We start from the raw sequence: 27,109 nt of genomic DNA on the forward strand, positions 1-27,109 counted from the left end.
CCTTGTGAGGTCATGATTATGCAGTAGAATAAATCCTATTGTTGCTGTGTTTACAGCAGTGTTTTATAGATTCTTTTTATTTGTGCATATAGGATATCCCTGTGCCTTATATATGTATGTGATGTTTACTTTGTCATAAAATTTTTATTGTTTGAGAATATGGAAGATGATATGAAAGATTTTTTTTTTTTGACATGGGGTCTAGCTCTGTTGCCCAGACTGGAATGCAGTGGCACGAGCATGGCTCACTGCAGCCTTGAACTCTGGGCTTAGGTGATCCTCTTGCCTCAGCCTCATGAGGACTATAGGCATGCACCACCATGCCCTGCCTAATTTTTATTTTTTTGTAGAGACAGAGTCTCTCCATGTTACCCAGGTTGATCTTGAACTCTTGGGCTCACGCAATCCACTCTCCATGGCCTCCCAAAGTGCTGGGATTACAGATATGAGCTACTGTGCCCAGTGATATTAGAGACATTTTGTTATTCTTTTATGTTGTTATTTTTAGTTTTGGTCAAAATTTCCCATTAGAGGAAGTCTCAATTTTGTGAAATTTAAAAAAAAAAAAGTACTGCCTCTATTTCCGAAAGTCGTAAAAATGAACCTGACTTCTCTTTTCCCACTCTTATGGTTTCATTGTTTTTCCAGAGTGCTAAGGCATTCATCCTAACTTGCAACTACATATATGTGAAGAACACCCCATCCAGACCCGCGAAATTAGGAATTACACAAAATTGCCTTTAAACTCTCTTACTTAAACTTTAGATGTTTAATGTCAACAAAATTCTCCTCATTGCTTTTTGGCAGGGCCATGATTTGGAAGAATGAAATAAGACTATTTTCCCCTCTGTACCTGTTTCCAGCCCTAACCAAACCGTAGACATGCAACTGTTTGAAGTGACTTTTCATTTTCACTGTGCAATGACTGTATACACTTGACATATTCTAGCTAGCAGGTTATCATCATACTATTATACATGAGAGTATTACTGCCTGTTTTAGGAACAAGTTGTCTTATATGGCCATGCTCTGTTAAAATACACCATTATATCATTGATTCCTTCGATGGACAGCCATACTTAGCAGTTATTGGCAATTAGATAAAGAAAAAAGAATTTAAGGCAACTGTAAAATGCTGTTTATTTCTAGCCATTTATCCTAGGTGGTCAGCCTGAGAACCAGAAAGGAAAATGCTATATACAGGATTGATTCAATCTGTCAGAATTTTGAAACTTAATTAATGCAAACATGGCTACTGGCATAAAAATTGTTTCAACTTTTTTCATATGAACTATTCTAGAAAAGAACTTTCTCAGTGTTATAAAGATAGAACTGACTTACTTTCTTCCTGTCCCATAGAGTGCCCTAAACAAAGAGCTAGTTTATGACTTTTAATAAAATTGTTCATACTTTACACCAATTATAATAAAGCAAAATGGTCCAAAGAAATAATTCTTTTAAAACCTCCCTACAAACTTATCTTCAAGAAAATCTGAAATTGTTGTCTTGTCTAAACCAATACATGAGTGTGTGTCCCACAGTGTTGTGAGTACTTCTGAAGGACAGGACTTTTCTTTGTCTAATCCACAAAGCCACACACAGAGCAGATGCTCAATAAATGGTTGTGGAATTAAATTCATAAAAGGCAGTTTGTTGGAGAAACCAACTTTTGTTAAAGTACTTAATATAGATTTTTCCCCTCCAAACCACTTCCTCTCATATTTTATCTTGGAGGTTCAGTAATTACTCTCTTGGTGTGAGCTGAGAAAGAGCTCAAGATGAAAAGCTACTGTTTCTCCCCCAGTGGACGTGTGGCTGAGTTCTGCAGATAATGAAAAGAAAAATTCCTGTTATTGGTATTGGGGTTGGGGCTGGGTTATTATCTGAGTGTTATAGAGAGGACTTGTTTGTCAGACTTAAATTTTCTGACTATGACTTCTGTATTTGCAAATAAAGATTTCCTTAGCCTGGCTCGTCCTCCTGAATTGAATCTTTCTTGAACCAGCTCAATCTGGAACCAGCAACTAATTTTTATAAGTATCAAAGGGAACAATTGTATTTGCATTTGAGGCAGTATAAATGGCACACAGAAAAAGTCCTTTTCTGGTAGTGAAAAGCCAGGAAATAGATAAATTACTTTCAATGTTTCTTGAAGGATAGTTCAACAAATATCAAATGCTGTTAGAAGACCTATGAAAATATTGACTTCATGTTGTCTAATTTCTTTCTGCTTAGTGGCTCTACACCAGATCTCAGGCAATTTCTATTTAAATAAATGCCCTAAAGCCTTCAAAGTATTCATGGGGTGTTTGCTTTGTGCCTTGCATGATAACATTGTGAATGTATTTGAGTTACTCTTGGCTTTGTTAGTCAATTTAGCTATAGGATTAAAACCCAAATTATTTTATATTCCCCAGACAAAAATTAATCATAGATATGTCTTACTACACCAGCAAATGCGCTCTGTTGTTGTTATTAATCTATAAATACTTCCATTTTTCATTAGAGTGCAATTTTCACATAAATTAAATCCTAACAGATAAAAATGAATTTGGCATCCAATTAAGCCTGAACTTATTTTATTATATACCCTCCTCTCAGAATCTCCTTATTCCCCCCTCCCATTTTTAGGTAGCAGTTTATCTTTTCAAAATATAAACATTCCAGAAAAGTTCTATGTGGTTTTTTTTTTTAAACCTAACAACCCATTTTACTGCATTGTTCTAGTTTCTGTTTAAATAATTCTACAACCTTATTTTAAAATGTAAGCAATTCTCCAGGTAAAAATATAACTAGTGGAATATCAAGGCAGAATTTATTATATTTAAAATATAATTTTATGATGAATTATAATACTAATATTTGCTGGGCACTTAACTATGGCCAGGAACTGTGTTCAGTATTTAAGTACATAATCTTTTGGAATACAAGAGCCCTATGAAGAAACTATTATTATTCTCATTGTAAAGTGATGAAATTTGCCTTAGGTCATGGGACTCATGACTCTCCATGCTGAAGCCATGCTTTTACATGCTGCATTGCACATAGTTCAGTGATAGCCTCGGGGAGGAAAGGTCACATTCAAGGTCATCGGTCATTCCTTTATGCCCTGCACATTCAACCACAACTTCCACTAAGTACCATCTGTAAATTTGTTAGGCTTAAATACAAATGTAATATTTATATTACAGTGATGATATATAATGTTCATATAGCTAATATTTATTAGTACTTACCACATGCTAAATCCATTACTAAATGTTTACATATATTCATTCCTCATAGCAATTTAAGAGATAGGTTCTCTTATTTTCTCTATTATACAAAGGTGGTTACTGAGGCTTAGCATACGGCTAGTAGCTGACAGTGATGGGATTAAATCCACTCCCTCATTCCAAAAAATAAAAAAGAAGACTGAAGAAAAGAAAATTATAGAGAAGCTTAAAATTGTCTATAACTTTATCACCCAAATAGAACCACTATCAGCTGAGTTTCTTCTTCCAAATCCTATCCCTATGCATAAATGGATATGAAGATAGGCAAGTAAGCCATTCTTGTAGAAAAATAGAATTATACATAATATTTGGCAAAACTAAGCAACAAACTATGGCAATTTTTCATGTCAATAATGAGAGCTGTTTATAATTTTTAATGGCCACGTAGACACGCATTAAATAGTTGTTTCTTAATTTAATCAATCTGTCATGGTTGAACATTGGGGTCATTATCTTTTTACAGTATTAAATACAAATAGAGCTTAATTTGTGATGTCACTCTTCAATAATATGTCAAACCTGACCAAAATTAGCAAATCCTCTTGTGGTATATGGGACAAACTCATGTGAAAAGCCAATGGTCACCTTGAAACAACAGCCTCAGTTCAAACTCGAGATAAACTTACAACCAAGAGAAATTTCTAAGGACTCATGGTAGCCTCTAATCTTATCCTGTCATGTGAGAAAATTCTCCACATGTCATTTCTTACCTGTGGTTTGGAGGTGGATGCTGTCTCTTATTCCATAGCCCCACCTCCAGCCATGGCTCTGCTTGGAGGTAAATAAAGGATAAATCTTAACTACAGTGGTTTGTCCTAACCATGAATATTCCAGGAGATGGGAAATATTGTACATACTGAAACCAGAGCCTATCCTTTCTCTGGGAAACATTCTTTCATTTATCCATTCAAAAAATAATCATTGATTACTTCCTATGTGGCATAAATGATCCTTGTCCCCCACAACAAGCATAGGGTCATGTCAATTAGGATGCTTTTGGCTGCAGTCACAGAAGTTCTCCTGCATCTTGGCCCAAAAAGTAAGGTCACTTATTATCTTATATAGCAAATGTGTCAGTGAGGTAGGTTCTAGGCCTGATTACCCCATGATTCTCTGCTCTGCTCACCTTTGCTTCAGGACTCTATCCTCAGGCCCGTTGCAAGGTGGCTACAATAGTTCGGGCCTCACATCCTGACACCATAGTGATCAGAGGCAGAAGTAGGACTTAGAGATACAGAATAGGTGTCTCTCTCTAAGAGTGAGGAAGCCATTCTTAGAAGCCTCACTACCTACAGGTACCCCCACCACCCCCCATTAACCCACCCATTAACCAATTCCTAACCAGAGATCACGCACTAGAGCTTGGGTGGGATCAACTTCTAGGAAGCTGATGGTCTGGTGAAGAAGCTAAATGTTGGAGCACAGTCTGGGTTATATTAAAAAGGAAGATGGACAGATAAGGGTGCAGCATTTTTTTTTACAGAGGAAACTAGCATGCAGCAGTGACTGGTAAAAATTAATTAGCCAGGCAGACCGAATGGCCTTGAGGCAGAAATGATGGGTTTCTTGTATTTGAAGGCTAGAATGAGGAGCAGAACTGGAGCCAGTGAGTGATTGGAGATGGGAGAGACCATGTCCTTGTGCGCTGATGTGAAGCCTCCAGGGCCTTAAGAGCAAGGAGGACCCACTGGGGGATTCATAGAGGAGCCATGGCATGCTTTGATTCATCTTTAGAAGCTACGTTCCTGGCTGCCGTGTGGAAGACTTGAGGGCAAGTAACGAAAGTCAGAACACAGAAACTGATGATATGGATAACTGATCTACATGAGGAGAGAAGTGGGGAGAGTTGGCAAATAGTTAAGAGTTACCTTTGACCAGTTTTGGTGATGAGTTAGAGCTGGTGGCCATAAGGAAAAAGGTGGTATCAAGGACAACTTGTGGGTTTCTCTCTGAGCAATTAGATCACTGTCATTGCCATTACTGAAGAATGATCCAGTTAAGGGTAAGAATAATTCACTTTAGATAAAGTGAAGATGAGGTGCCTATGAAATGTTATTTGGAGATGCAGAGTCATGATGAGGCTAGTATTAATTCAGATATTTTTCCAAATATTATTTTGTATGAAATAATATAATTCTCACAATAACCCATGAAGCAGAGGCTGTTATTATCCCCATATTCCAGATGTGGTAACTGAGACCTAGAGAAGTTAAAAACTTGGCTGGTGTTACACAGCTAGTAAGAACTGTGTCAATGAGAAGAGCTTTCTGGGCTGGAAATAGAAATTTAAAAATATTAAGATTATCAATGGTAATTAGAGCCATAGGTACAAATGAAATGGTCTAGGGAGAACTGAACCATGGGAAATTCCATAATTTAACTCAAGGCCTGAGAGGTACAAAATACTCTAGAGACAGGGGAAAGGGAAAGGGAGGAAGCCTTCCTGGGGATCAGCTTCTTTTGCATGAGTGTTCAAGTGTTAAAAAAAAAAAAAAAAAAAAAAAAGGAAGGACTTGGCTCCTTTACAAACTAAAAAGCAGTTTATAAAAGGTTCTGAAATTCTGCCAGAGAGAGAGAGAGTGTGTGAAATATGGACATGTATGTCAGCACTTGATGTTCTGCCACTTAGAAACTATAGAGTTTGTATAAACTCAGGCAAGTTACTTCTTTGCATTAGGATTAGGTTCAGCTGCATAAAACCAACTCAAAATAGTAATAACTAACACAAGATAGGGATGAATTTTTCTCTCATATAAAAGAAGCACAGAGGTGGTCAGTTTAAGGCTGCTATGCATGATGGCTCCACAAAGTTCTTAAAGACCAAGATGCCTCCTAGCTTACAACTACGTTATTACTATGAAGTGGCCCTTGTCCTCACAGTGCCTTCCATGTTCCAGCCATCACTTCTCTGATCTAGAAAACTGGATGAAGGGAAAAGCAAACCGAAGAAATGGCACATCTCTTATCTTTAAGCAGATTTCCCAGAAGTCACTTGGAACCCTTTGGTTCATATCTCATTGGTAAAAGCTTTATAATAGGCCCCACCTACCCTCACAGGAGGCTGGGAAACATTCTTTTAGTGGGGCAAAAAATCAAAATGTATTCACTAAATAGAAGAATGGATTTGGCAGGTGGCCATTGTCAATTTGCTCTTGTGTAAAATAGGATTTAAAATATTCACTTCACCTTTCTTATTGGTTTGTTGTAGGGATCAAATGATAAAATAACTGGGCAAGTCCTTGATAAATGATAAAACACTATTCAGATAGTTGCTGTGAGGATGGCCATTTACTCCTCTTGCACACAGTAAGCACTTAAATATGTTTTCAATGAGAAAACCTTAAAAAATATTTTCTATTTGTAGGGTCTAAAGCAGGAAATGTGGACTGATAACAGAGATTTTTTTTTTTTCGACAAATCTTGCATTTCAGTGGCAAAGCCTTTCTTTGCCTTCGGAATCCGTTTCAGGATAGCCAAGATTGATATTTGATTAGCTCTGCCGTAAAGTTCCCATCAATATTGCCTACTCTCTGATGAACTCAGGCACTCTCCTGAGTTTTTCTGGTAGATAAAGTAGAAGAATTATTTGTGGGGATTGCAGCTCATGTCATTAACCCACCCGGTCCTCACAATTCTGACTTCCTGGCAAACATAACAAGGATTCCAGACCAAGGTCCCTTGTGGTGACTGTTTTTAAGGGAATGGCTCTTTAATTCAGAAACCAGTTGAAATGATCATTAGGAAACAGAGTGCAAAGATAGCAGGGCACTCTGGAAACTGTAGCTACTTATTGTGCTTAGAGATTCCCAGGCATGGATAAAAGTAAATGAAGTTTCTTTTCCTATTAAAATAAATCTGGGGTAGTCAGGAATTATCTGTGAATACTGATAATCTTTTTAACTTTTGAGCTTGGCCCCAGAAACAGATGATGCTTTTGCATTAAATAATGAGACCTTTAAGATTATTCCACCACACAGGGCAGTTTCTATTATCTTTCATTATATACATGCTTTATATGTTAATTCCTCTAAAAATAAAATAATGTTTGCTCTTGTACGGTACTTTGCATTTTAGGATTTTAAAGAGTAGAAATTTCCTCTTTCTTCAAAATCCCTACCCTCATAATTTGAATTGTACAATAAATGCTTAACAAATTTTTGCCACATCAATGCATCATAACCTCCTGTACTCATGCTTCCCAAAAGTTCCCAAAAGTACTCCCCAAAAGTTCCTGAAGGGACAGGTCTGAGAGCAGGACCCTCGACATCAGCCTGTTTCTCTATTTCTTGTGACTGTCCTTTTTTCTTTCCTTGACCTGTTGCCTTATAATTTAATGCTTAAATTTTGGAAAGGGAAAAAGGAACAAGCACAAATAGAGCTGATTTAGTTAAGATGAGTTTCATTATGTGGCCTAAAGGAAAACGGAAAAGATGCTATATACATTAAAAAACCATATTGCAAGTAATGCAGGAAAACATGTTTGACAGATGATAAGCCCAAATTGTAGCCAACAATTCAACTTGGGGAAAATTCCCACTTAGATCTGGTGTGGCTTAGTTAGTTTCATCGATGAGTCTTACTGGATAGTCATTAGCTGCTCTTTCTCATACCCTCCAGCGGAGACACAGGACCGTGCCCACCAGCCACCACCTTCCTGTGAGATTCAAGTAAAATCAAGAGTGTATACAGACTGAAATGGTTATAAGCAATCAACACTCTAAATTTGGAGTCAGGAAATATTTAATGAGCACCCACAAAATGCCACTTATTATACCAGAGCTTCCATGTATTAGTATAATGGTTATATATGCAATCAGAGAGGTAGATATTGCTATTTCCATTTTTATAGCTAAGGAAACGTAGTTTTGAGAGGCTGATTAACTTGCCTGTGGTTACAGAGCAAGTGATGATTAAGTGCACTTATAAACCTGATGTTCAAAGTCCCAATTCTAGGCTCTCAGGTCAATACATCCAGATATTTGGGGAAAAGAAATCAAAAATAAGGAAAGTAATAATTTAAAAATAAACACTAAATCAAATGTGAATTCAGAACTTCCTTTGGGGCAAAATTAACAGGTGACTTTCTCTGTTGAGACCTCTTTAAAAATTTAACATCTTTCATGCAGAAGAATAATAAAAAGTCCCCAAAGGAATCAACAGGACAAAAAGAATACGACATTTACCTCTGAAAAAAAGACTAATGGAAGTCAATTTCTGTGTTCTGAGACAAGAACAATTAAGAATTCCTTGTGAAAGTCTTGACAAAGATATGAGCACGGTTCCTTACTTTCTGAGTAATAATCAAAACAGGTCCAAGTTAGAGCCACTGGTGGTAATTAAAACACACACACACACACACACACACACACACACACACACACACACACATATAGAGAGAGAGAGAGAGAGAGAAGAGAAGAAGAAAAGAATATTATAGCAAGGATCAACACCCTTGCAAAAATATTCACTTCAGAAGTACTATTTGGATTTCACCTCATCACTACACAAATGACAAATGGCACTGAAAAACTCATCTGGGAGGTAATGGGAGCTACATAAGGAAACAGGGTAATGTCATCAGGGAGAGAAAATGAGAAATCTGAGCTTAAAAGGAAGTAGACTCAAGAAATGATTCTCAAATGGAATGTAAAGTTTCATCAGGTTCTCTATCATCCTACACTTAATAGGTAACAGAGTGGCTGTTATCATGAGATTTTGGAATGAGTTCAAGAGAGAAAAAAATGTCCAGGAGTGTGTTAACCTTGACAGTATTAATGGAGGGAAAGATTTTGCAAAGGTGTAATCAAAAAGCCTGCACCGCCTGGTCTTGAGCATCCTCAAACCATCCACAGGAAAAGACATGTGAATGACAAGTCTCTAGACTCAGTCCTGGACCATGGTAACTTTGTGTGAGTTGACACATTCTAGGCAAATCCCTTGACTCCTCTGTATCTCGGTTCCTTTAACTATAGAATGGTACAAAAAGATACTCAACATTTGATAAATTGTGTTTCATGGAACACAAGTCTGTGAGATCTCAATGGTGTCCCACAAAAAAACCACCAGCCAACCATATTTGTGATTAAGTTAAGTTTGGAAAATAAAGGGTTTAACAGAGTTTAAAAGGTTTACTGCAGACCTTCTGAGAGCCATTAAAAGGCTAAATTGTAATTCAATTCTTGGAGAAAATAGTACCATAGTCATATATAGAGAAACAAATGAAATGTTATGCCCTACCTACATAATGGGGGTGTTGTGAAGATCTAATGAGATAATAGATCTGAAAGCACTTAGAATAAAGCACTACATGAACATTAGGCATTTTAAAATAATTCCCAGTGATTTCAGGTTTTAGGGACTGGCAGACACCACTGAAGTATGACTGAATTTTCTATACTAAGGATCTTTCTTCTTAGCCAGCCACCTGAAGGCAATGGATATAGTTGGTAAGAAGGGAGTAGGATCCTAGGGCTCAGTAGGAGTGCTGCACGTCTCAAAGAGTGATTCTCAGAACACTGCTGTCAAACTTACCTGGGCTGCCTATTTATGCATTCATATTCCTGGTTCTGTAGGTGTGAAATGGGATTAAAATTTTTAACAGGTACTTCAGTTGATTCTTATATGCACTAAATTTTGAGATCCACTAGTCTGAAGAGACAGCACAGTTGAGAGCCTCCAAAACTTTTTAAATTCATGTAAGTCCGTAAGCGATATTCTAGTGGTGAAGTGGTAATGAACTTCACCCCTAGTGGAACCCTTATTAGCCAGGTGGTCTGACTGATACCAGAGGAGACTTTTCACTTTCAGTTAACTTTAGTGGAGCCCATGTTCTGTGCCCCAAAAGAGTGATTGTAGTACATGCCTATTAATCTTTATAAGTCTGTATTATCCCCATTTTACAGAGAGGAAGCTGATGGGACTTTCCTAAGGTCACACAGTAAATTTGTTAGAAGCTTTTTAGTTGCAAGTAAAAGAGAACCCCACTCAACCTAGTGTAAGTGAAAAAGAGAATTTATTGCTTTGTATAAGGTAAATATTCAGGGTTATAATGGTTTCAGGTAGGGCTGGATCCAGAAGACCAAGTGATGTAATGAGGTTTCAGTTTCATTGAGTCATCTCTGTTCTCTTTGTCTCTGTTGTGGCTCCATTCTTAGGCAGCCTCTGCCATTAAAGTGACTGAAAGGGCTGGGCATGGTGGCTTGCGCCTGTAATCCCAGCACTTTGAGAGGCCGAGGTGGGAGGATCACTTGAGGTCAGGGGTTCGAGACCAGCCTGGCCAATATGGCAAAACCCTGTCTCTACTAAAAATACAAAAATTAGCTGGGTGTGGTGGTGTGCACCTGTAATCCAAGCTACTTGGGAGGTGGAGACACAAGAACTGCTTGAACCCGGGAAGTGGAGGCTGCAGTGAGCTGAGATTGAGCCACTGCACTTCAGCCTGGGTGACAAAGTGAGATTATGTCTCAAAAAAAAAGAAAGAAAAAGAAAAGGGTTGTGGGGTCTGAAAGATTACCCATAGCTCTATAGGACAAGGGTTGACAAGCTATGGCCATGCAGGCCAGATGCTTGTTTTTATAAATAAAGTTTTATTGGAACACAGACATGCCCATTTGGGCATATTAGTCTACCGCTGCTTTTTCAGTGCATCAGCAGAGTAGAGTACTGCAACAGAGATTATATGGTCCATAAAGCCTAAAGTACTTACTGTTTGGCTTAACAGAAAGAGTTTGCTCACCCCTGCAGGGGAAACCAGGCTTTGTTGAGGTGGGATTTGAGTCTGTGAAAGACACTATTTATTTAACTGCAAAGAGAATATCAGACCCTAGGGTCTATGAATTTAAGATGAAAAAAGGGTCTACGTTATTTAAAGATTGTTGCTTTGGTTTAACACAAGACTTGGGAGTTTATCTACATTTTAAATAAGTTCTGTTCCCAACACAAATGTATTCTATAGATTAAATGAACAACAGAATGTTTTATAAGTTTTTGTAGTCATTATATGTGTTAGTGGTTGAAAGATACATTCCTGGGAGATAAAACAAGAATTTTGTACTGAATGTCTAAGGAAGAATTTTGATAATAATATCTATTAGCTCAATAAGTCTAACAATATAGAACTTGTATAATTTTAAATTTAAATATTTTACATTTTATAATTTTAAATTTAAATATTTTACATTTTATAATTTTAAATTTAAATATTTTACATTTTATAATTTTAAATGTGAATAGAAACTTTCCTGCCTACCTGGCTGGTCCATTCACAATATGCTCTCTTCATTGCCCTGTGTTCATGGAATGGAAATATCTTCATCCTTCCAACACAGCTCTTAGGAAATATGAAGTATTTGACATAATAGGGCTGTTTCTTCTCAAAGCTTATGAATCATCATTGTGACCTGGAGATTCTTTTAACATTAACTAAGGCTAAATGAAGGTGTTTTAGTTTGTGACCCCTACATTGACTAGGCTTAGAGCCTATGTAATCTGCAATCCCAGTTGAAAGAGCATGTTTATCAGTGGTTCCAGCAAAATCCAGCATTGAGTCTCATTGTCTAGCCAAGCTCCATGGCTCATCCCTGAATGAATTACTGTGGGTGGAGTTTGGAGATGCAATGCTCTGATTGGCCAGCACTGGGTCACATGCCTGCTTTTGGCGTCAGGATGGAAATGAACTTCCTGAACCACCCAGAGTGCAAGGAGAGGAGGAGTGACTCTCCAGAGGAGAATTAGGAAGCCCTTGCAACCTGGTGGGGGCCAGAAAGAACTCATCTCCACCAGTAGCTATTAGGTGGTAGATTCCGGATCTGGACCCTCATCCTCCTGGTTTCATAATATTTTTCCCCTATACACGATGGTTAGCATTTTCTAAGTGAAGCAGATCTGAGCCTGTTCCAGGCCTGACTGGCACCTGCTGAGTTCATGATTGTAGCTTGTGGCACAGGTCCTTAGTAGATAATGTCCTACCGGTTCTTTTGTCCTAGTGATCTAGGGCGGGTATTCTCCAGGGCACCTACAGACAGGTGTACATCTATATTATGACATTTTAGGGTAAGACAGCACCTCTTTTCTCTTGCTACAGTAGGATCAATTTATAATTGACATCTGTTTTGCAGCCTTTTTGAAAAAGCAGCTCATTTCCTCCCTCATCCCTGAAGCCCTCTTACTACTTTAGTGAGTAATACAAAGATTCAAAAAGCCAGACTCGCACACATTGAGGAGATATTCTTGCAAATAGGCATGTCTTAATTAAAAGCATGTGTTTCTCTTCTTTCGAGAATCCCTTTTTCCTCTTCATTAGTCCCTTCTCAATTTCTTCAGCTCTAAAATGGGGATAATATATAGCCCTAGCTCACAAGTTTAATTTGAGGATTATATAAGGTAACACATTTTAAGTGCTTAGATCAGTGGAATAGACTTAGCGACTGAAAAATGTTAGCTGTTATGAATGCTGTTCTCCTCCTCCTCATCATCATCATCAATTTTGATCTTTACCATCATAGTAGTCATCAGCACCGATACCTAAGGAAGCACTATACCATTTAGAATCCCCCCTCCTGTTAGGAGGAAATGCAGAGTGCCATAAACCACATTGGTCATGTGGCCTCTTTCTGATACAGTGGCCTATGATTCCAAAACCAGTAGAGCTACCTTCTTGCTTTCTTTAAAATTGATACATCTTAGGGCACCAGGATTTATGGATGTTCTTGTATTCTTCTTAGCTGTCAATTCATGCTTCAGGAGCAAATTAACAGAAACATGACTTGGGCCATCTTTGGACCCATGGACCCCTGAGTTTCCCTTCCTTCCCATCTCCCCGCATTGTATGTCAGCACAGTGTTTTCCCAGGCGACCACTAAAGGGCAGCTCTGCCTGTTCACAGTGCAGGAGGCGGCAGCACACCTATGATGAAAGCATCCCTAGGGACTTGCCCCTGGCAGTGACTAGAGCTGCCTTTACCAGGCAGAACTCTGTAGAAGCCAGAGACAAAGGAGGAGGTTGGCCAATCACCTGAGCAAATCTGTTGAGAAGTTTGGGTCCAGGTATATGCAGCTTCCCTCCCTTCTCCCACCACCTCCCAGCCCACAGGACTCTATCGTATAGGCATGCACACATTATTGCTTCATCCCGCATGAGGACTACCATTCTTGTAAGCAATAAGATTGAACTCTCTCAATGTAAACGCTGACCTCCCCCTCCAGAGACATAGTGGGGAAGACTGCCAAATGTCATGATGTGGCGTAATGGTTGCGTCTGGGGTGTGGGTGGTGTTTTGTGTGGAATGTAAATGGAATTTCCTCTGATGGTTCCCAGGTAGAAAACATAGCCACCTGTGTGTCCAAGCAGCTGAGGAGCACCAGAGCTCCCTCCTCCTCTCCATCCCCACCAGGACTTGCATTACTCAAGTCATCCAGTCTTTGGATTCAGACAGATAACCCCTTAGTTAAATGTTGCTGTCTCATTACCACATGCTCAGCCAGTATCAGTGTCCACAGCTTGGTGCTAATACATAAATTGGATCCCTCTTTGACTGGACGCTAAGGGATGGGGAGGAGGAGGGTGGTGCACAGAGGTGCAAAAGAGCCTCAAAGGAGGAGGTGAGGGCAGTGAAGGTCAGTGATCCTCGTACTCACCAATGTTAACATGAGCACTCAGGCATCGTTTCTGTGTTTAATAGCTCTTGGACAACACAGCCTTGTTGATTTATCTCCTAGCTCCTTCGTGGCATATATTTTTCCTTTAACCAGGCAGCCTCTCTGTGCTAAAAGAGTCTCTGTTGTCCCCATTGTTTTCCCTCTTTAATACCCAATCGTTGTCCCACCCACTCCCCACTTTAAGTCCCCATCCCATTCCTAATGAAACCAGATAGGCACTCTGGAGTTTTAGAATAAACATGTTTTACTCTTTTTAAAATAAAAATCAAAAAACAAAAAAATCTTCTGGTTAATCAATTCTAGCTTGTCAGAAACTCTTCCAAGAGATCCAGCCTCTATAAGAGTATGGTATGACTTAGAATGAAAAAGGAAAAATAGTGTCCTCATATGATAATTCATATTAACCCTTCATTTGTTTATGATAAGGTAGCTCTGAAAGTGACAGTACATTTATAAAAGGGACCTTTCTGAATGTCTGGGCACCTGTGCGGCATCATTTTGCAGGACAGGAAAAGGCAGTGCATGCCAGCCGTGGTGGCTCACACCTATAGTCCCAGCACTTTGGGAGGCCAAGGCAGGCGGATCACATGAGGCTAGGAGTTCAAGACCAGCCTGGACAACATGGTGAAACCTTGTCTCTGCTAAAAATACAAAAATTAGCCGAGCGTGGTGGTGCATTCCTGTAGTCCTGGCTACTCGGGAGGCTGAGGCATGAGAATGGCTTGAACCTGGGAGGTGGAGGTTGCAGTGACCTGAGATCGTGTCACTGCACTCCAGCCTCCAGCCTGGGTGACAGAGCAAAACCCTGTCTCAAAAAAAAAAAAAAAAAAAAAAAAAAGGCAGTGCTGCTTCAGCATAGTGAGCTGACAGCCTAGCTTACCTCCACTCTGATCTTTGGTTCCCATTCCTAGGGTGGTGAAATAAGGGGGATATATAACCCCTTCTAATTACAAGCAAAAGTGAAGGTTATCAGATCCTGCAACAGAAACGTTCTGTTATTGAGTTCACTTAGGATTAAGAAACAAGAATCCAATCTATGAGAATCTTAGGTCCTCCAAAAACCCTAGGAGCACTTAGCACATGGAGAGCTCTCCACTGGGGTCCCAAATGGGCTGCGCTCCTGCCTCTGGTGCTGACTCTGACTAGACATGAGATGGCACAGACACCGTGCTTCCTTCATTCCAGGTTGCTCTCTGGGACACTGTATGACTAGCACTTTCTAGGCCAGCAGGAAGCCAAGGTGGTGCCATCCTTGCACATGCCTTTTGAAAGCCAAACCACCATGAGAAATATGGTGTACCTGAGGAGTGCCCCTGGCCCAGCTCCTCCCACTTCAACAGAGACCATATGGTCCATAAAGCCTAAAGTACTTACTATTTGGCCCTAGGAGCCCACCAAGAGTCATCCCAAGCTGCCACAAGGGCTGGGGTTCAGAACACCATCAGGCCTAGGTGCTTTGGTTCTTGTTCATTAAAATCATGCACACATCAAATATTTTCTTTCTAGCCTTTCTAAGGAGGAAGAAAAATAATCTCCTAATCATTTCCACCCTATGGATAAAACAAAATCCGGTTTTGTCATAAATGGGAGCCCAAACTGTGTGGTCCTTTAAAGAGCATTCTCTTGGGTGGTAGAGCAGGAAAGACCCCAGGAGTTTGCTTGCCCATGGCTCGCTCCTTACTTCACCCTTCTGAAGGAGCTCAGCTGCCCAGCTTCCAACGTTTTGATTCAACATGCTCAGTCCTGGCAGTTGACATTCAAGCTGATTCATGTGTGGCTCAGCATTTTCTCCAGACAGCATAAGGTAGCCACCTTTGAGCAGGCCGAAGCGAAGCTGTCTTTACATGCTCCATTTCCAAGGAAGGCTGTTTGTGATTCCAAAACATGGCAGGCTGCACCTTGCTCTCCCACTTGCCTTCATCCCTTTCTTTCTCTGGTTCCTGCAGTGGGAGAACACTTTATTCTGAACCCTTGTTTTTTTTGTTTGTTTGTTTGTTTTTTTAACCCTTCCTTTTCTTTTCTCTCTCTTTCTCTTTTTTTATTTTTTTATTTTTATTTGTGTGTGTGTGTGTGATGGAGTTTCACTTTTGTCACCCAGGCTGGAGTGCAATGGTGCAATCTCCGCTCACTGCAATCTCCACCTCTTGGATTCAAGCGATTCTCCTGCCTTAGCCTAAGTAGCTGGGATTACAGGCACCTGCCACCACACCCAGCTTATTTTTTGTATTTTTAGTAGAGACAGGGTTTCACCATGTCGGCCAGGCTGGTCTTGAACTCCTGATCTCAGGTGATCCACCTGCCTCGACCTCCCAAAGTGCTGTAATTATAGGCGTGAGCCACTGCACCAAGCCTTCCCTTCCTTTTCAAACTGTATTCACAAATTGGCTCATTCTTGAGCCATCCTCACACTTAAGCCTTCCAATATCATTATCTGATGGCAAAGCTAGCCCCCATCATCAAATGAATTGAAGAAAAATGTAATGGGGTGATTAAAATATAAATCAACTAAACCTAATGTGATCCAGTCTGCTCAATAATCTACTGAATTTAAGAGCTAAACATCATGAATTTCATAATAATACTTATTAAGGATTCATTTAACTACTGAGTTATAATTATACCTTTATAATACCCTCTGTTCCTTGCCACTCTTGGTTTTTCAAAGACACTTCTAATTTCATATCATTATTTTAATGGGGCAATTTCAGAATAATTTGTATCCATTTCTTAAAGATGTGATTGTGGAACAGCCTTTTGGTTCTCATGGCACTTTTTTTTAAAGACAAATAACGATACTTATTTTCATACCTCTGAAGATGTGAGGGAATGAATTGAATCAAATGCAGTTATCCAGTTATCTATTTAATAAGTCATTATTGAGTGCCAACCATGAGAAGCAAACTCAGTATCAACCCTGAATAATTCCTCTCTTGATTTTTTTAAAGGATTCTGTGTATAATCTCTCTTTAACCTTTAGCAGATGTTTTATGTTGGCTGAACTCAGAGAATTCTCAAACTGAATATTTTTACAACTTCACCTTTTGTGTCTTAGGCTCTCTTGAGAATCAAAGAATGATAGGAAATCTTCCAACCAAATGCAGATACCCATCCCCTTGAAGACCGCTGGCATCCAGAGATCCCGGGATGAGCTGCTTCTACAGGGAGCATTTCATTTTGACTACAACCCGTGTTTAGAGAAGTGCTAGAAGATCATTCTGAGCAGCTTACTCAGGTTGAGAGTAATAAGTCAGGCTGTTTTAATACAAAAAATAGGTTATTTCATGGAGGAAAAAAGCTTGAATAAGTGATTATTGGCCTTGTCTGAAGGCTAATATAGGACATTAGAACTTCCTACCATATGCTGTGGGAAGCCACTTGTAGTTCCTACAAGGAACAGACTTCTAGTGAAAGTATCCAATACAGGTTTGAAGGCAGGAGAGTAAGTCTGGCAATGTAGGTTTGGAGACTTGTAAAATCTGGACAAAAGCAACAAAAAGACTATTCACCAAGGTAAGAAATGCGGGGGAAAGTGATGAGTATGGAAGAGGTGACCTTGGGAGAATCAGACCTCTGGACTGTGGTGACTTTGCTTCCCTCCTGGACTCAATACCTCTTTGCTTTGGTTTCCCGCAATTATCACTACTTATGTGGCTCTGCTGACATTGTTGAAGAAGCACCAACTCGAGCAGCTGATGCCATTTAAAAAGCAGGATGCTCAAATTCAGTGTTACTTCTGAGGCCATTTACTTGCCTGATTTGATTTCTTTTTTATTCCTTGTCGTAGCTGTGTTGTTGATATTGTTACCACTCTCCTCAGCCATTCCACAGCCGTACTTAAAACCTTCTGAATCTTTTATCTTCCTCCTTTAGCCTCCAATAATCCGTTATTTTACCACTGCTGCTAGATTATTCTCCCTGAGGCCCACATCTGATCTATGCCATTTGTGATCAGACACTTCAGTTCAGACTTTCAATCACTCAGCATAAAATCTTCTGATCACTTATACTTTTGTGCACTTTTGATCCCACTTCTCCTCCTTCCTAAGAACCATGTTTCATACATGTCTCAGCCTTTATTCTACATCTTCGGTCTCTCACTTTCCCCTGGCTCTGGCAGCTCAGCCTACTGACCCCCAAATCAAGTCTCTCCTTCCTACCTTGGCCAATTTCCTCTCAATGGTTCTTCATTACCTCAGGAAATAAAGTTCTAACCCCTAAAGAGCCTTTGCAAAAATACTGAATTATCTGGCTGCAAAGTTCTTGTCCCCATTGAGCTGCCATCCTATTCTGCTTCTTCCTTTATCATCAAATTCTTTAAAACATGTAAAATCATCACATTGACCTAGTCATGAAAACTAAAAATGTTAGCCATTCTCACTTCCTGGCACTTGCTCATGTTTATCCAGAGAGTTACCAAATCTGCTGATTCTCCCACCTGGCTGAATCTCATCTTTTCTTCCTATCCTTCTATCAGGCTCCTGCTTGAATCCTAGTCACTGTGATTGCAGTGTCCTCCTGATGGTTCTCGCTGTCAAGGATTTCTCCATATTCCGAGTCAGGTTACCTTTGCTGCTGCAATGATATTCCTAAGAAACAAATCTAGTTGCATCCTGATCAGGCCGACTCCCCTATTCTCGAGTACCTGGCATGGAATGTGGGGGTTGGCCCTTCTCGATCAGGCTGACCACCCCATTCCATGCCAGGTACTCTTGATCTACTTTACCGGGTTCCACTCATTATTTTTTTCCCCAAAGCAAGTATCTTCTGGCACACTCTATAATTTATTTGGTTTCAGTGTTTGCTGTCTGCCCTTCACCCTACCTCCACATGTGAACTCTATGAATTGGTATTTTTATCTGTTTTGTTTACCTCATAGCCTAAGCATCCGGTACAGAGTGAGCATGCAATACATTTTGGTTGAATGTAATAATACCAGTTTCCCATTTTCAAATTCTCCTTGTCCCTCTGCTCAGAGGGTGAACCCCAAATGCCAATTCATTTCAAGAGCTTGCATGATCTGGTTACAGACCCTCCAACCCCACTCTCTCTCCATTAGTGCTTCATCTCACCTAACGTCACTGAGGCTCACAGTTGACTGAGTTCCTTCAAGTCCCCAGACGTTCTGTACTTTCAGCCCTCTCTGTTCCTGTTGGGTCTGTTTCTCCTCCCAGGGATCCACTTCTCCCTCTTCCCTTTGCAGGGAAAACAGTCCCTCGTCTTTCAAAACTTAAGCCCAAAGTGACCTCCCTCAAGGTCTTCTCCAATGCTGTGAAGCAGAATTAGTTGCTCTCTCCTCTTCACCTCCATTGAGTTTTACGTCGTAGCTCTGTTGTGGTATGTTCTTATACACTGATCCCTCTATCTCCTCCTTGGAACTCTGTGCTCAAGACTGGTTTTCCTATGTGTCTTCCCCAGAAATGGTCATAGTGTCTGGCAGAGATTTAAGTGGCCACTTAATTAAATGATTGAAAAAAGGACCTCCCAGTGCGTTGAACCAGGTAGTAAAAGGTTTAAGTGCCTTCTTCATTGCAATATGTCCAAATCATGGCTGTCCTCACCCCTAAACCTGTGCCCTCCCCTGTCTCCCTTATCTCTATGAATGAAGGGTACTACTCTGCTGACCTGAATCTGGGAATTGCCAATGATCTGCCTCCAGTCCTTCAGGTCACTCAATCAGTCACTAAGTTCTTTTGACTTTGCTTCCGACGTGTCTCTCAATTCCATCTGCTTTCTTTCAGTCCTGCTGTGGGGAGCTCTTACTAGCTTATCACATCTGTCACCAATAAAACTGCCACAGCACACACTCAAAATTCCATATGTATTGAATGAATGGATCTCCTGAGTTAAAAGTATGTTCAGACCACAACAAGCAGACTATCATTTTTATGTGGTCATTGACAGGTTGAACTTGCAAGGAATGCATAGGTTACAGAAGTCTGGATGATATTTTTTTGAGAGACTATGGTCAAGGCCAAACAAAGTGGTTTGGAATTTGCCATGGCTTCAGATACCGTTTTGCTTTCTGGGAAGTTGAATCCATGCCCTCAATTTTGCCAAAGAGCTTGTTTTCTCCGATTATTCCTTTCTTAAAAATTCAAGTTGGAGTATTGGACTCTGTAAATATGGAAAAGAGTTAGTTTTATTTCATGTGGTAAAAAGAGGTTGGGATGATTGTGACCTTTAAAGAAGGGTCCACTAGGCATTATGAGATTAAAAGTCTGAATATGCTCAAGTGTTCCGTTATTGGGATTAGCGTAGATTTTCCCTAAAGATACCCCCAGCTCTCAATTTCTAAGAATTTTTTTTTGAGCAAGACTCTAGGGAAAGAAAAACTAGTGGAATTAAGACAATTGTAAAATCTAATGGAAGTGTGAGTGATTCTAAAATAAATCAGTAATCCTAAAGTACAGTCACTTGCTTAACAGATTTCAGTGCTGCTGAAGGTCTAGGTAAAGCCAGGTAGTAGGAAGTAGAGAGCAGTGGGTGTTGGAGACATTGGCTTTGGAATAGACAGTTGATAAATGTTTTCCGTCTTCTTTTTTCTCAGCAGACAGTGCTGTAGTGATTGCATTTGCCAAGTCTCATTTGAGAAATTGCTGGACCAGTAGTTACACTGACTCTCATTTGAATCTTCTGGTGGCCTCTCCCTGTTTTGGGCGGGAGTCCTTGACTTGTCCAGAGAGCTCTCCTCCTCTTTCTCTTCCTCCTCCAGCCTAGGTAGTAGTTGAACAAATTTGGCTGGGGTGTTCTGAATCTCTAGGGTTTGGCCAACTGTCCTCAGCCTTCAGAACACACTGGTATGACTTCCATTCCAAAAGGCAAAAAGAAACTCTGGTCACGTGGTTTCTGTTATCTGTAACCATGGAAAATGTTGGCCATCTGTGAGGCTCTCATTTTAACACTCTTTTTCTCTCTTTATTTTCATCTCTTTCTTGGAAATAACTAGCTGAGGAAGTGGAGAGGCTGGCGGCGATGCGTTCTGACTCCCTCGTCCCAGGCACCCACACCCCACCCATCCGCAGGAGAAGTAAGTTTGCCAACCTGGGAAGGATTTTCAAGCCTTGGAAATGGAGGAAGAAGAAAAGCGAAAAGTTCAAACACACGTCAGCAGGTAGGATGATTTGTTTTTTCATTTCTCATTGGGTGTTTGTTGCCTTCAACTCTATTATCTTAATTAATAGAATTTAATTGCAATAGACTTTTTGAACCAAAGGGAAAAAAATATCAAGCCTTGGACTTGCCCTTGTCTTTAAAAATTCTTCAATATGACCAAGAATGACTTTTATATCCTATATGTGTTTTCTCATTTCTCATGTTTTTTTGTTTGTTTTTAAATTAAAGAACCACCCTTTTTATATGATCTATGAATAATCTGAATTTAGAACTCCACCTTTTCTATAATTGAATGCTTTTATTCTGGCATTGATGATCCATTTATTATATTCAATGTTATTTTCACTATTCCAGTAAAAGTGAACACATAGCAGAAAACAAGTTATATGGTTACTGGCAGATAAGAATAGGTTATTTCATGGAGGAAAAATCTTGAATAAGTGATTCTTGGGCATAGCAGGAAAACAAAGAATACAAATGAATCATTGTAGTGGCAAAGATAACTGTACAGTTTGTGGCTCAATGAACACCAAAGAAATGTGGGGAAAGTCAGCACAGCTGAGGGGTTAAGAGCACAGATCCTGGAGCCAGACTTCCTGGGGTGGAATCCCAAATCTGATACTTGCTGGTTATATGATCTTGCTCAGTTTATTAATGCTGTACTTTAGCTTCCTCATCTATAAAAATAGAAGTAAGAAAAATACCTTACATGAGTTAATGTTTGTGGAGAGTTCGTGTGGCATCTTAGGTGGATATTTTTTCAATAAGTAAGGGTGTGCAGAGGGAAATGTGCTACAGGGAAAGACACAGAGTTTTGACTTCGCCCCATTGGGTCTGCAGTCAGATAGTGGAAGAGCTATATAGATTCTCTTTGGTTTTGGTCGGTTTGGGCTGCCATAACAAAACACCATAGACTGGGTGGCTTAAACAACAGAAATGTGTTTCTCACAGTTCTGGAGGCTGGAAGACCAAGATCAAGTTGCTGCAAGATAGGTTTCCTTCTGAGGCCTCTTCTCTTGTCTTGTGGGCGGCAGCCATCTTGCTGTACACTCACATCACCTCTTCATTTTTGTGTGCACAGAGAGAGCATGTGCGTAAGTGAGTGTGAGCAGGCTGGTGAGAGTCTCTCCTTATAAAGACACTAAATCCATCATGAGTGCCCTACCTACATGACCTCATCTAATCCTAATCACCTCCCAAAGTCCCCTTTCTCCAAATACCAACACATGGGGAGTGAGGGTTTCAACATATGAATGTGGGAGGGTCACAACTAAGTCCATGGAACTTCATTTTGATTTTTCTAATCACGTGCCCAGTCATTGCCAAGGCTACCCTGGCTTGAAGGCTTTCATTTCCTTCTTCCCTCTACATCCTCAAAAACTCAACCTGCCTTCTCGCCTGCTCAGAATCATCACCTCTTCCATTTCTTGGGTTTCCTCCTGCTTTGCCTCACCCCCAAACTAACCTTGAAATAGGAGATGTGCTTCTTGTACCTGAATATCAGTCCACAGATCTGAGAATTTTAATGCTAATCACTTTTGGAAAATAAAGAGAATAACATAGAAAAGCGGCAGAGTCTTGAAATCTTAATTCTCATGGTAGCCATGTTTTCTGACTAGCTCATGTTTTCTGACTCTGTTTCTTAGATGGAAGCCCCACCATGCTGATGTTATATTTGTTAATTCCTGAGATAAGAATGAATCTCTGAATTTCATAAATTTCTAAATCATTTCTCATATAAGTCCCACCACTCTGGCTCTGCATTCTCTACTCTCTCAGTCGTTGTACTGGTTCCTTAAGGTGTCGCAAAACCTGTAGGTCATTTGTGCATCCCTAAAAACAACTGAGTGATTTACAAGTGAACAAAACTCCAAATGCGTATCCTCTGCTGAGTGAGACAGGAAAGGGCACTTAGGTCATTGTCTCAGAGAGAAGAACTCTAAATGAAATACATTCTTTAGGCAAAGTAAGATGTAAGACACTGAAACAAGAAAGAAAATGGGAGTGTTTTATAAGCATTGAAATATATATATATATATATAAAACAAAGATGCCATAAGGTCTCTTCCTGACTTTGCTAAGCGAAATGGTTTGTATATACATTTCGGTAATTGTCATTTGTCAGCATGAATCCCTGAATGATGGAGTGGTGGATGCATTTCCTCCTGGCAAGTCAAGGGCTTTGTTTAGTACATTTGACAAGGCCACAAGGCAAAGCCCTGAGGCTTCTCACATGCCCCGTTATGCCAACTTCTTCAAGACATTGGAAAACTTATCACCTGATAGGTGCAAATACAATGGCATCAGATTACTCAGGAATTATTAAACATCTTCAAAAATTTTGTTTTAAGCTCATTTGGGAGAAAGAATAAAAACATGCGACAAACAGAGTTGCTAACCTTAAATCATTCTTATCATTAACGATCATAGCAAGTTCTTGTGATCTCTATGGCCAGACTGATGAACGTGGCAGGTGAATGCGATATTTGTATGCAGTTTTGTTTTGTTTTCTTAGAGACATTCTGCTCCTGAATTAGAGAAAGTAGAGAATACACTGGAGAATACCTTTATATCATGATAGATGGATGAGCACGTGACGTAACTAAAGATATGCTAGTTTTAAAAAAGTTGGCCAGACACAGTAGCTCTCTCTTGCAATCTCAACATTTTGGGCAGCCCAGGTAAGAGGATCCCTTGAGCCCAGAAGTTAAAGATCAGCTTAGGTGACATAGTGAGACCTCATCTCTACAAAACATAAAATTAGCATGGGGACACATGTCTGTAGTCCCAGGTACTCAGGAGGCTGAGGTGAGAGGATTGCTTGAACCCAGGAGTTCAAGGCTGCAGTGAGCTGTGCTCGTGCCGCTATACTTTAGCTTGGGTGACCAGCGGAGACACTATCTCACACATACAAAAAGCAAACTTTTCCATGTGTGTATAAGAGTCATATCTAAATAAATATACATGAGAATTGGTTGATTGAGGGAATGTTCATTGGTTAGCCAATTTTAGCTGGTATACATATCTTTGTCTTGTATGTATGTGTTGTTAAAGGAAAAGTTATTCATTGATGCTTGTTGAAGATAAGGCCACTGAGAGAAGTATAGGGACCACTGCAATCAGGTCTTGCAGTGGGAGAAATGGTCAGGACTCAACTCTGATACAGCATGGGCAAGTGGGAATTTACAACCAAGGAGCAGAGTGAGGGTCCCTGGGTGGAAAATTACTAAAAGGAAACATCAAGAGTAAGGGGGATTCTGGCTAAGCCAATGTAACAGGATTCTTGCTGAAGACAGGCCAGGGTGATCAGCTATCACCTGGGAGATGGTGGGGACTGAGGAACCTGATGATTAAATAATGAGAATGATCTGATATTGAAGATGGGGAGATTCTGGTTAAACTGACTTACCAGGATCCTTGCTGAAATTGGACAATGGAAAGAAGAACATGGAAGGCCAAAGTCAGGCTCAGTGAAAAAGAGTTCAGGGTGGGGGAAGGGAGAATGAAGAGAAGTTGGTTAATGAGTACAAAACTACAGTTAGTTAGAAGGAATAAAGTATAATAGATTAGACTATAGTTAAGAATTTTTTATAAATTTCAACTAGCTGGAAGAGAAGAATTGGAATGTTCTAACAAAGAAAAGATAACTGTTTGAGATGATGGATATTCCCAATTATCCTGATTTGATCACTATACATTGTATACATGCATCCAAATATCACCCCTAAATATATACAAAATGTATGTATTTATATACAAATATATATCAAAATGTACCCCCAAAATATATACAACTATTGTGTATTAATTTAGAAAAAAGGAAAAAGGAGTTCAGGGGAGCCTGAGTAGACTTTGGTTAATGAGAAAATCTTACTCAGTCTATGTCATATCCTTTCATATATACAATATTATCCACCTTTTTAAATACAAAGGATAAGTCCATATAATTGTATTATTTATTTGTATTTAAAAGTATATCCTTCTTTGAACACACAAAAAGGCATCAATACAGTGTTTACTTGGCTTGTTATTGTTTACAGACTGGGTTACATTTATAATTTGCCATGATTAGGTATACTGTGGTTTAACTGTAACTTGTTACAGGGGCTTATGTGTCTCTTTGTAATTAAATTTCTGGGTATACCTTTATACAAGGAATAAATTGCAATATTTGATAGTAAATAGTGTACCTTATACAAGGGGACACTCAGAAATCTTGTTTGCTCTTGTATAGCGATAAGAAAACTACATTGGAAAATTATGATTTCAACGTTTCCCTCAATTTTGACATCAACGTTTACATGAATGTTTTGAACTTAGACCTCCACTTCGAATGCTACTCTTACATCTTTCCTATTCTAAGCTGAAGGCTGCCATCCTTAAAAGGTCCTGAGCGTTAAGACCCAGAGGCTGAGCTCCAGGTGGTGGTGAAAGCACTATTAAGACAAGGAGTAGCTCTCAGCAGCAGTCCTGCATCACAGGATGGCAGGAGGAAAACAGGAATGGGTGAAACATAAAGTAATGGGTCTTCAGGGAGACGATCCCCACATGCCTTTCAGTCTGCCCTCTGAGGCCCTGCCCAGGGCTTGTGAACCTGTGAGCCTGATACATTCAGCTTCTTATGTGAATCTGCAGTGTTGTCCACAATGCGTCTCCACACCTGCCCCAGGAATGAAGACAGATGATAACATCCCCTCTGAAATAGAACAGGCAGTGCCTCCCCAAAATAGTCAACTGCAGCGATCTTATCCAAAATCCTTGAAAATGAGGACTGTATTTATAGAAAAGTAGAACTGGCAGGCAGAAACTGTGAAGACACCACTGAGTTATGCTTTTATTTCCTCTTGACAGAAAATCATAAGCTGCAGGGGTTGGCCCTGGAAATCTACAATATGTCAGAATTCCCTTTGTGCTTCTAAGATTTTCTGCACACCTAGGGTCTTGGGTTTTGGTGGGGAGAGAAAAACATGAAAAACTTTTACTAAGTGTCTACCACATGCCGGAATGTCACCTGGCTCCGGGTATATAGCTGTGAGCTAAACCAGACCTAGTCGGTGACCTCCTGGCATGCACGATATAGTGGAGAGACAGCTGGTCAAATGTTGAAATTACAAAAGTAAAGGTAAAGTCACACCTGTGATAAGGGCAATGAAGGAAAGGTACTTGGGAGAATGAGAGGGGGGACTTCACTTAGTCTTGAGGGGTCAGGGAAACTTCCCTAAGGAAGAGAGGTTTGGGCTAGAGTCTGAGGAAAGTATAGAAATGTAGAAAATGAGCAGCAGAAAGAGCTTGTGCAAAGGCCCTGTAGTAGAAGAAGGAGAGGTGAGCAGTCTAGGAGAGCGAGAAAGACCAGTGGCTAGAGAATGGAGAGCTGAGTGTGGTGCGGGCTGAGGCTGGAGAGGTAACCAAACACCAGCTCCCCACTGATTCTGCCTTGTTTAGAGCAGATTCAGGCGTGTGAGTGGCTGCAGACAACCAGTGCGAGGCATTTTGCAGATGATAGTAGCCTGAACTAATGTGTGGTAGTAGAAAGGGATGGATTTGAGAGATTTTATAAGGAACAAAAGACTTAGTAATGGGGCAGACATGGAAAGGAGAGATGGAAGCAGTGTCACCTTTGGAAAGGAATGTTCCATTTTGACATTTGGGGGCAATATTATTTAGTCTTAAAAGAGAAGGAAATCCTACCATTTGTGACAAAATGGGTAAACCTGGAGGGCACCAGGCCAAGTGAAATATACTGGGTACAGATGGACAAATGTGGCATGAGCCCACTTCCATGAGATATCTGAAAGAGTCAAGTAGAAGGGTGGTTGCCAGGGGACGGGGAAGTGGGGAGTTGTTTCTCAGTGGCCATAAAAGCTCAGTTATGCAAGATGAATTAGTTCTAGAGGTCTACTGTATAATACGGTGTCTCTAATTAACAATCCAGTATTATGCACTTAAAAATTTAAGGTGGTAGATTTTATGTTAAATGTTCTTACCACACACACACACACACACACATACACACGCAAAAAGCCCACAGAGGGACACAAGGAAACTTTTGAAGGTGATGGATGTGTT

General features: G+C 40.0%; 1 protein-coding gene across 9 annotated transcripts in view; it reads left to right on the forward strand.

The window, feature by feature from the left end:
• The window catches only part of PHACTR1 (phosphatase and actin regulator 1), a 578,071-nt gene that overhangs the window by 323,794 nt on the left and 227,168 nt on the right, over nucleotides 1-27,109 (forward strand). For all 9 annotated transcript variants that reach the window (XM_050789316.1, XM_050789314.1, XM_050789313.1 and 6 more), the window contains one exon: nucleotides 20,877-21,041. In XM_050789316.1, the coding sequence (XP_050645273.1) occupies nucleotides 20,877-21,041 (165 nt within the window). The remainder of the gene's footprint in view (nucleotides 1-20,876; nucleotides 21,042-27,109) is intronic.

Source organism: Macaca thibetana, chromosome 4, assembly GCF_024542745.1.
Source record: "Macaca thibetana thibetana isolate TM-01 chromosome 4, ASM2454274v1, whole genome shotgun sequence".
In the NCBI taxonomy this organism is placed as follows: domain Eukaryota; kingdom Metazoa; phylum Chordata; class Mammalia; order Primates; family Cercopithecidae; genus Macaca; species Macaca thibetana.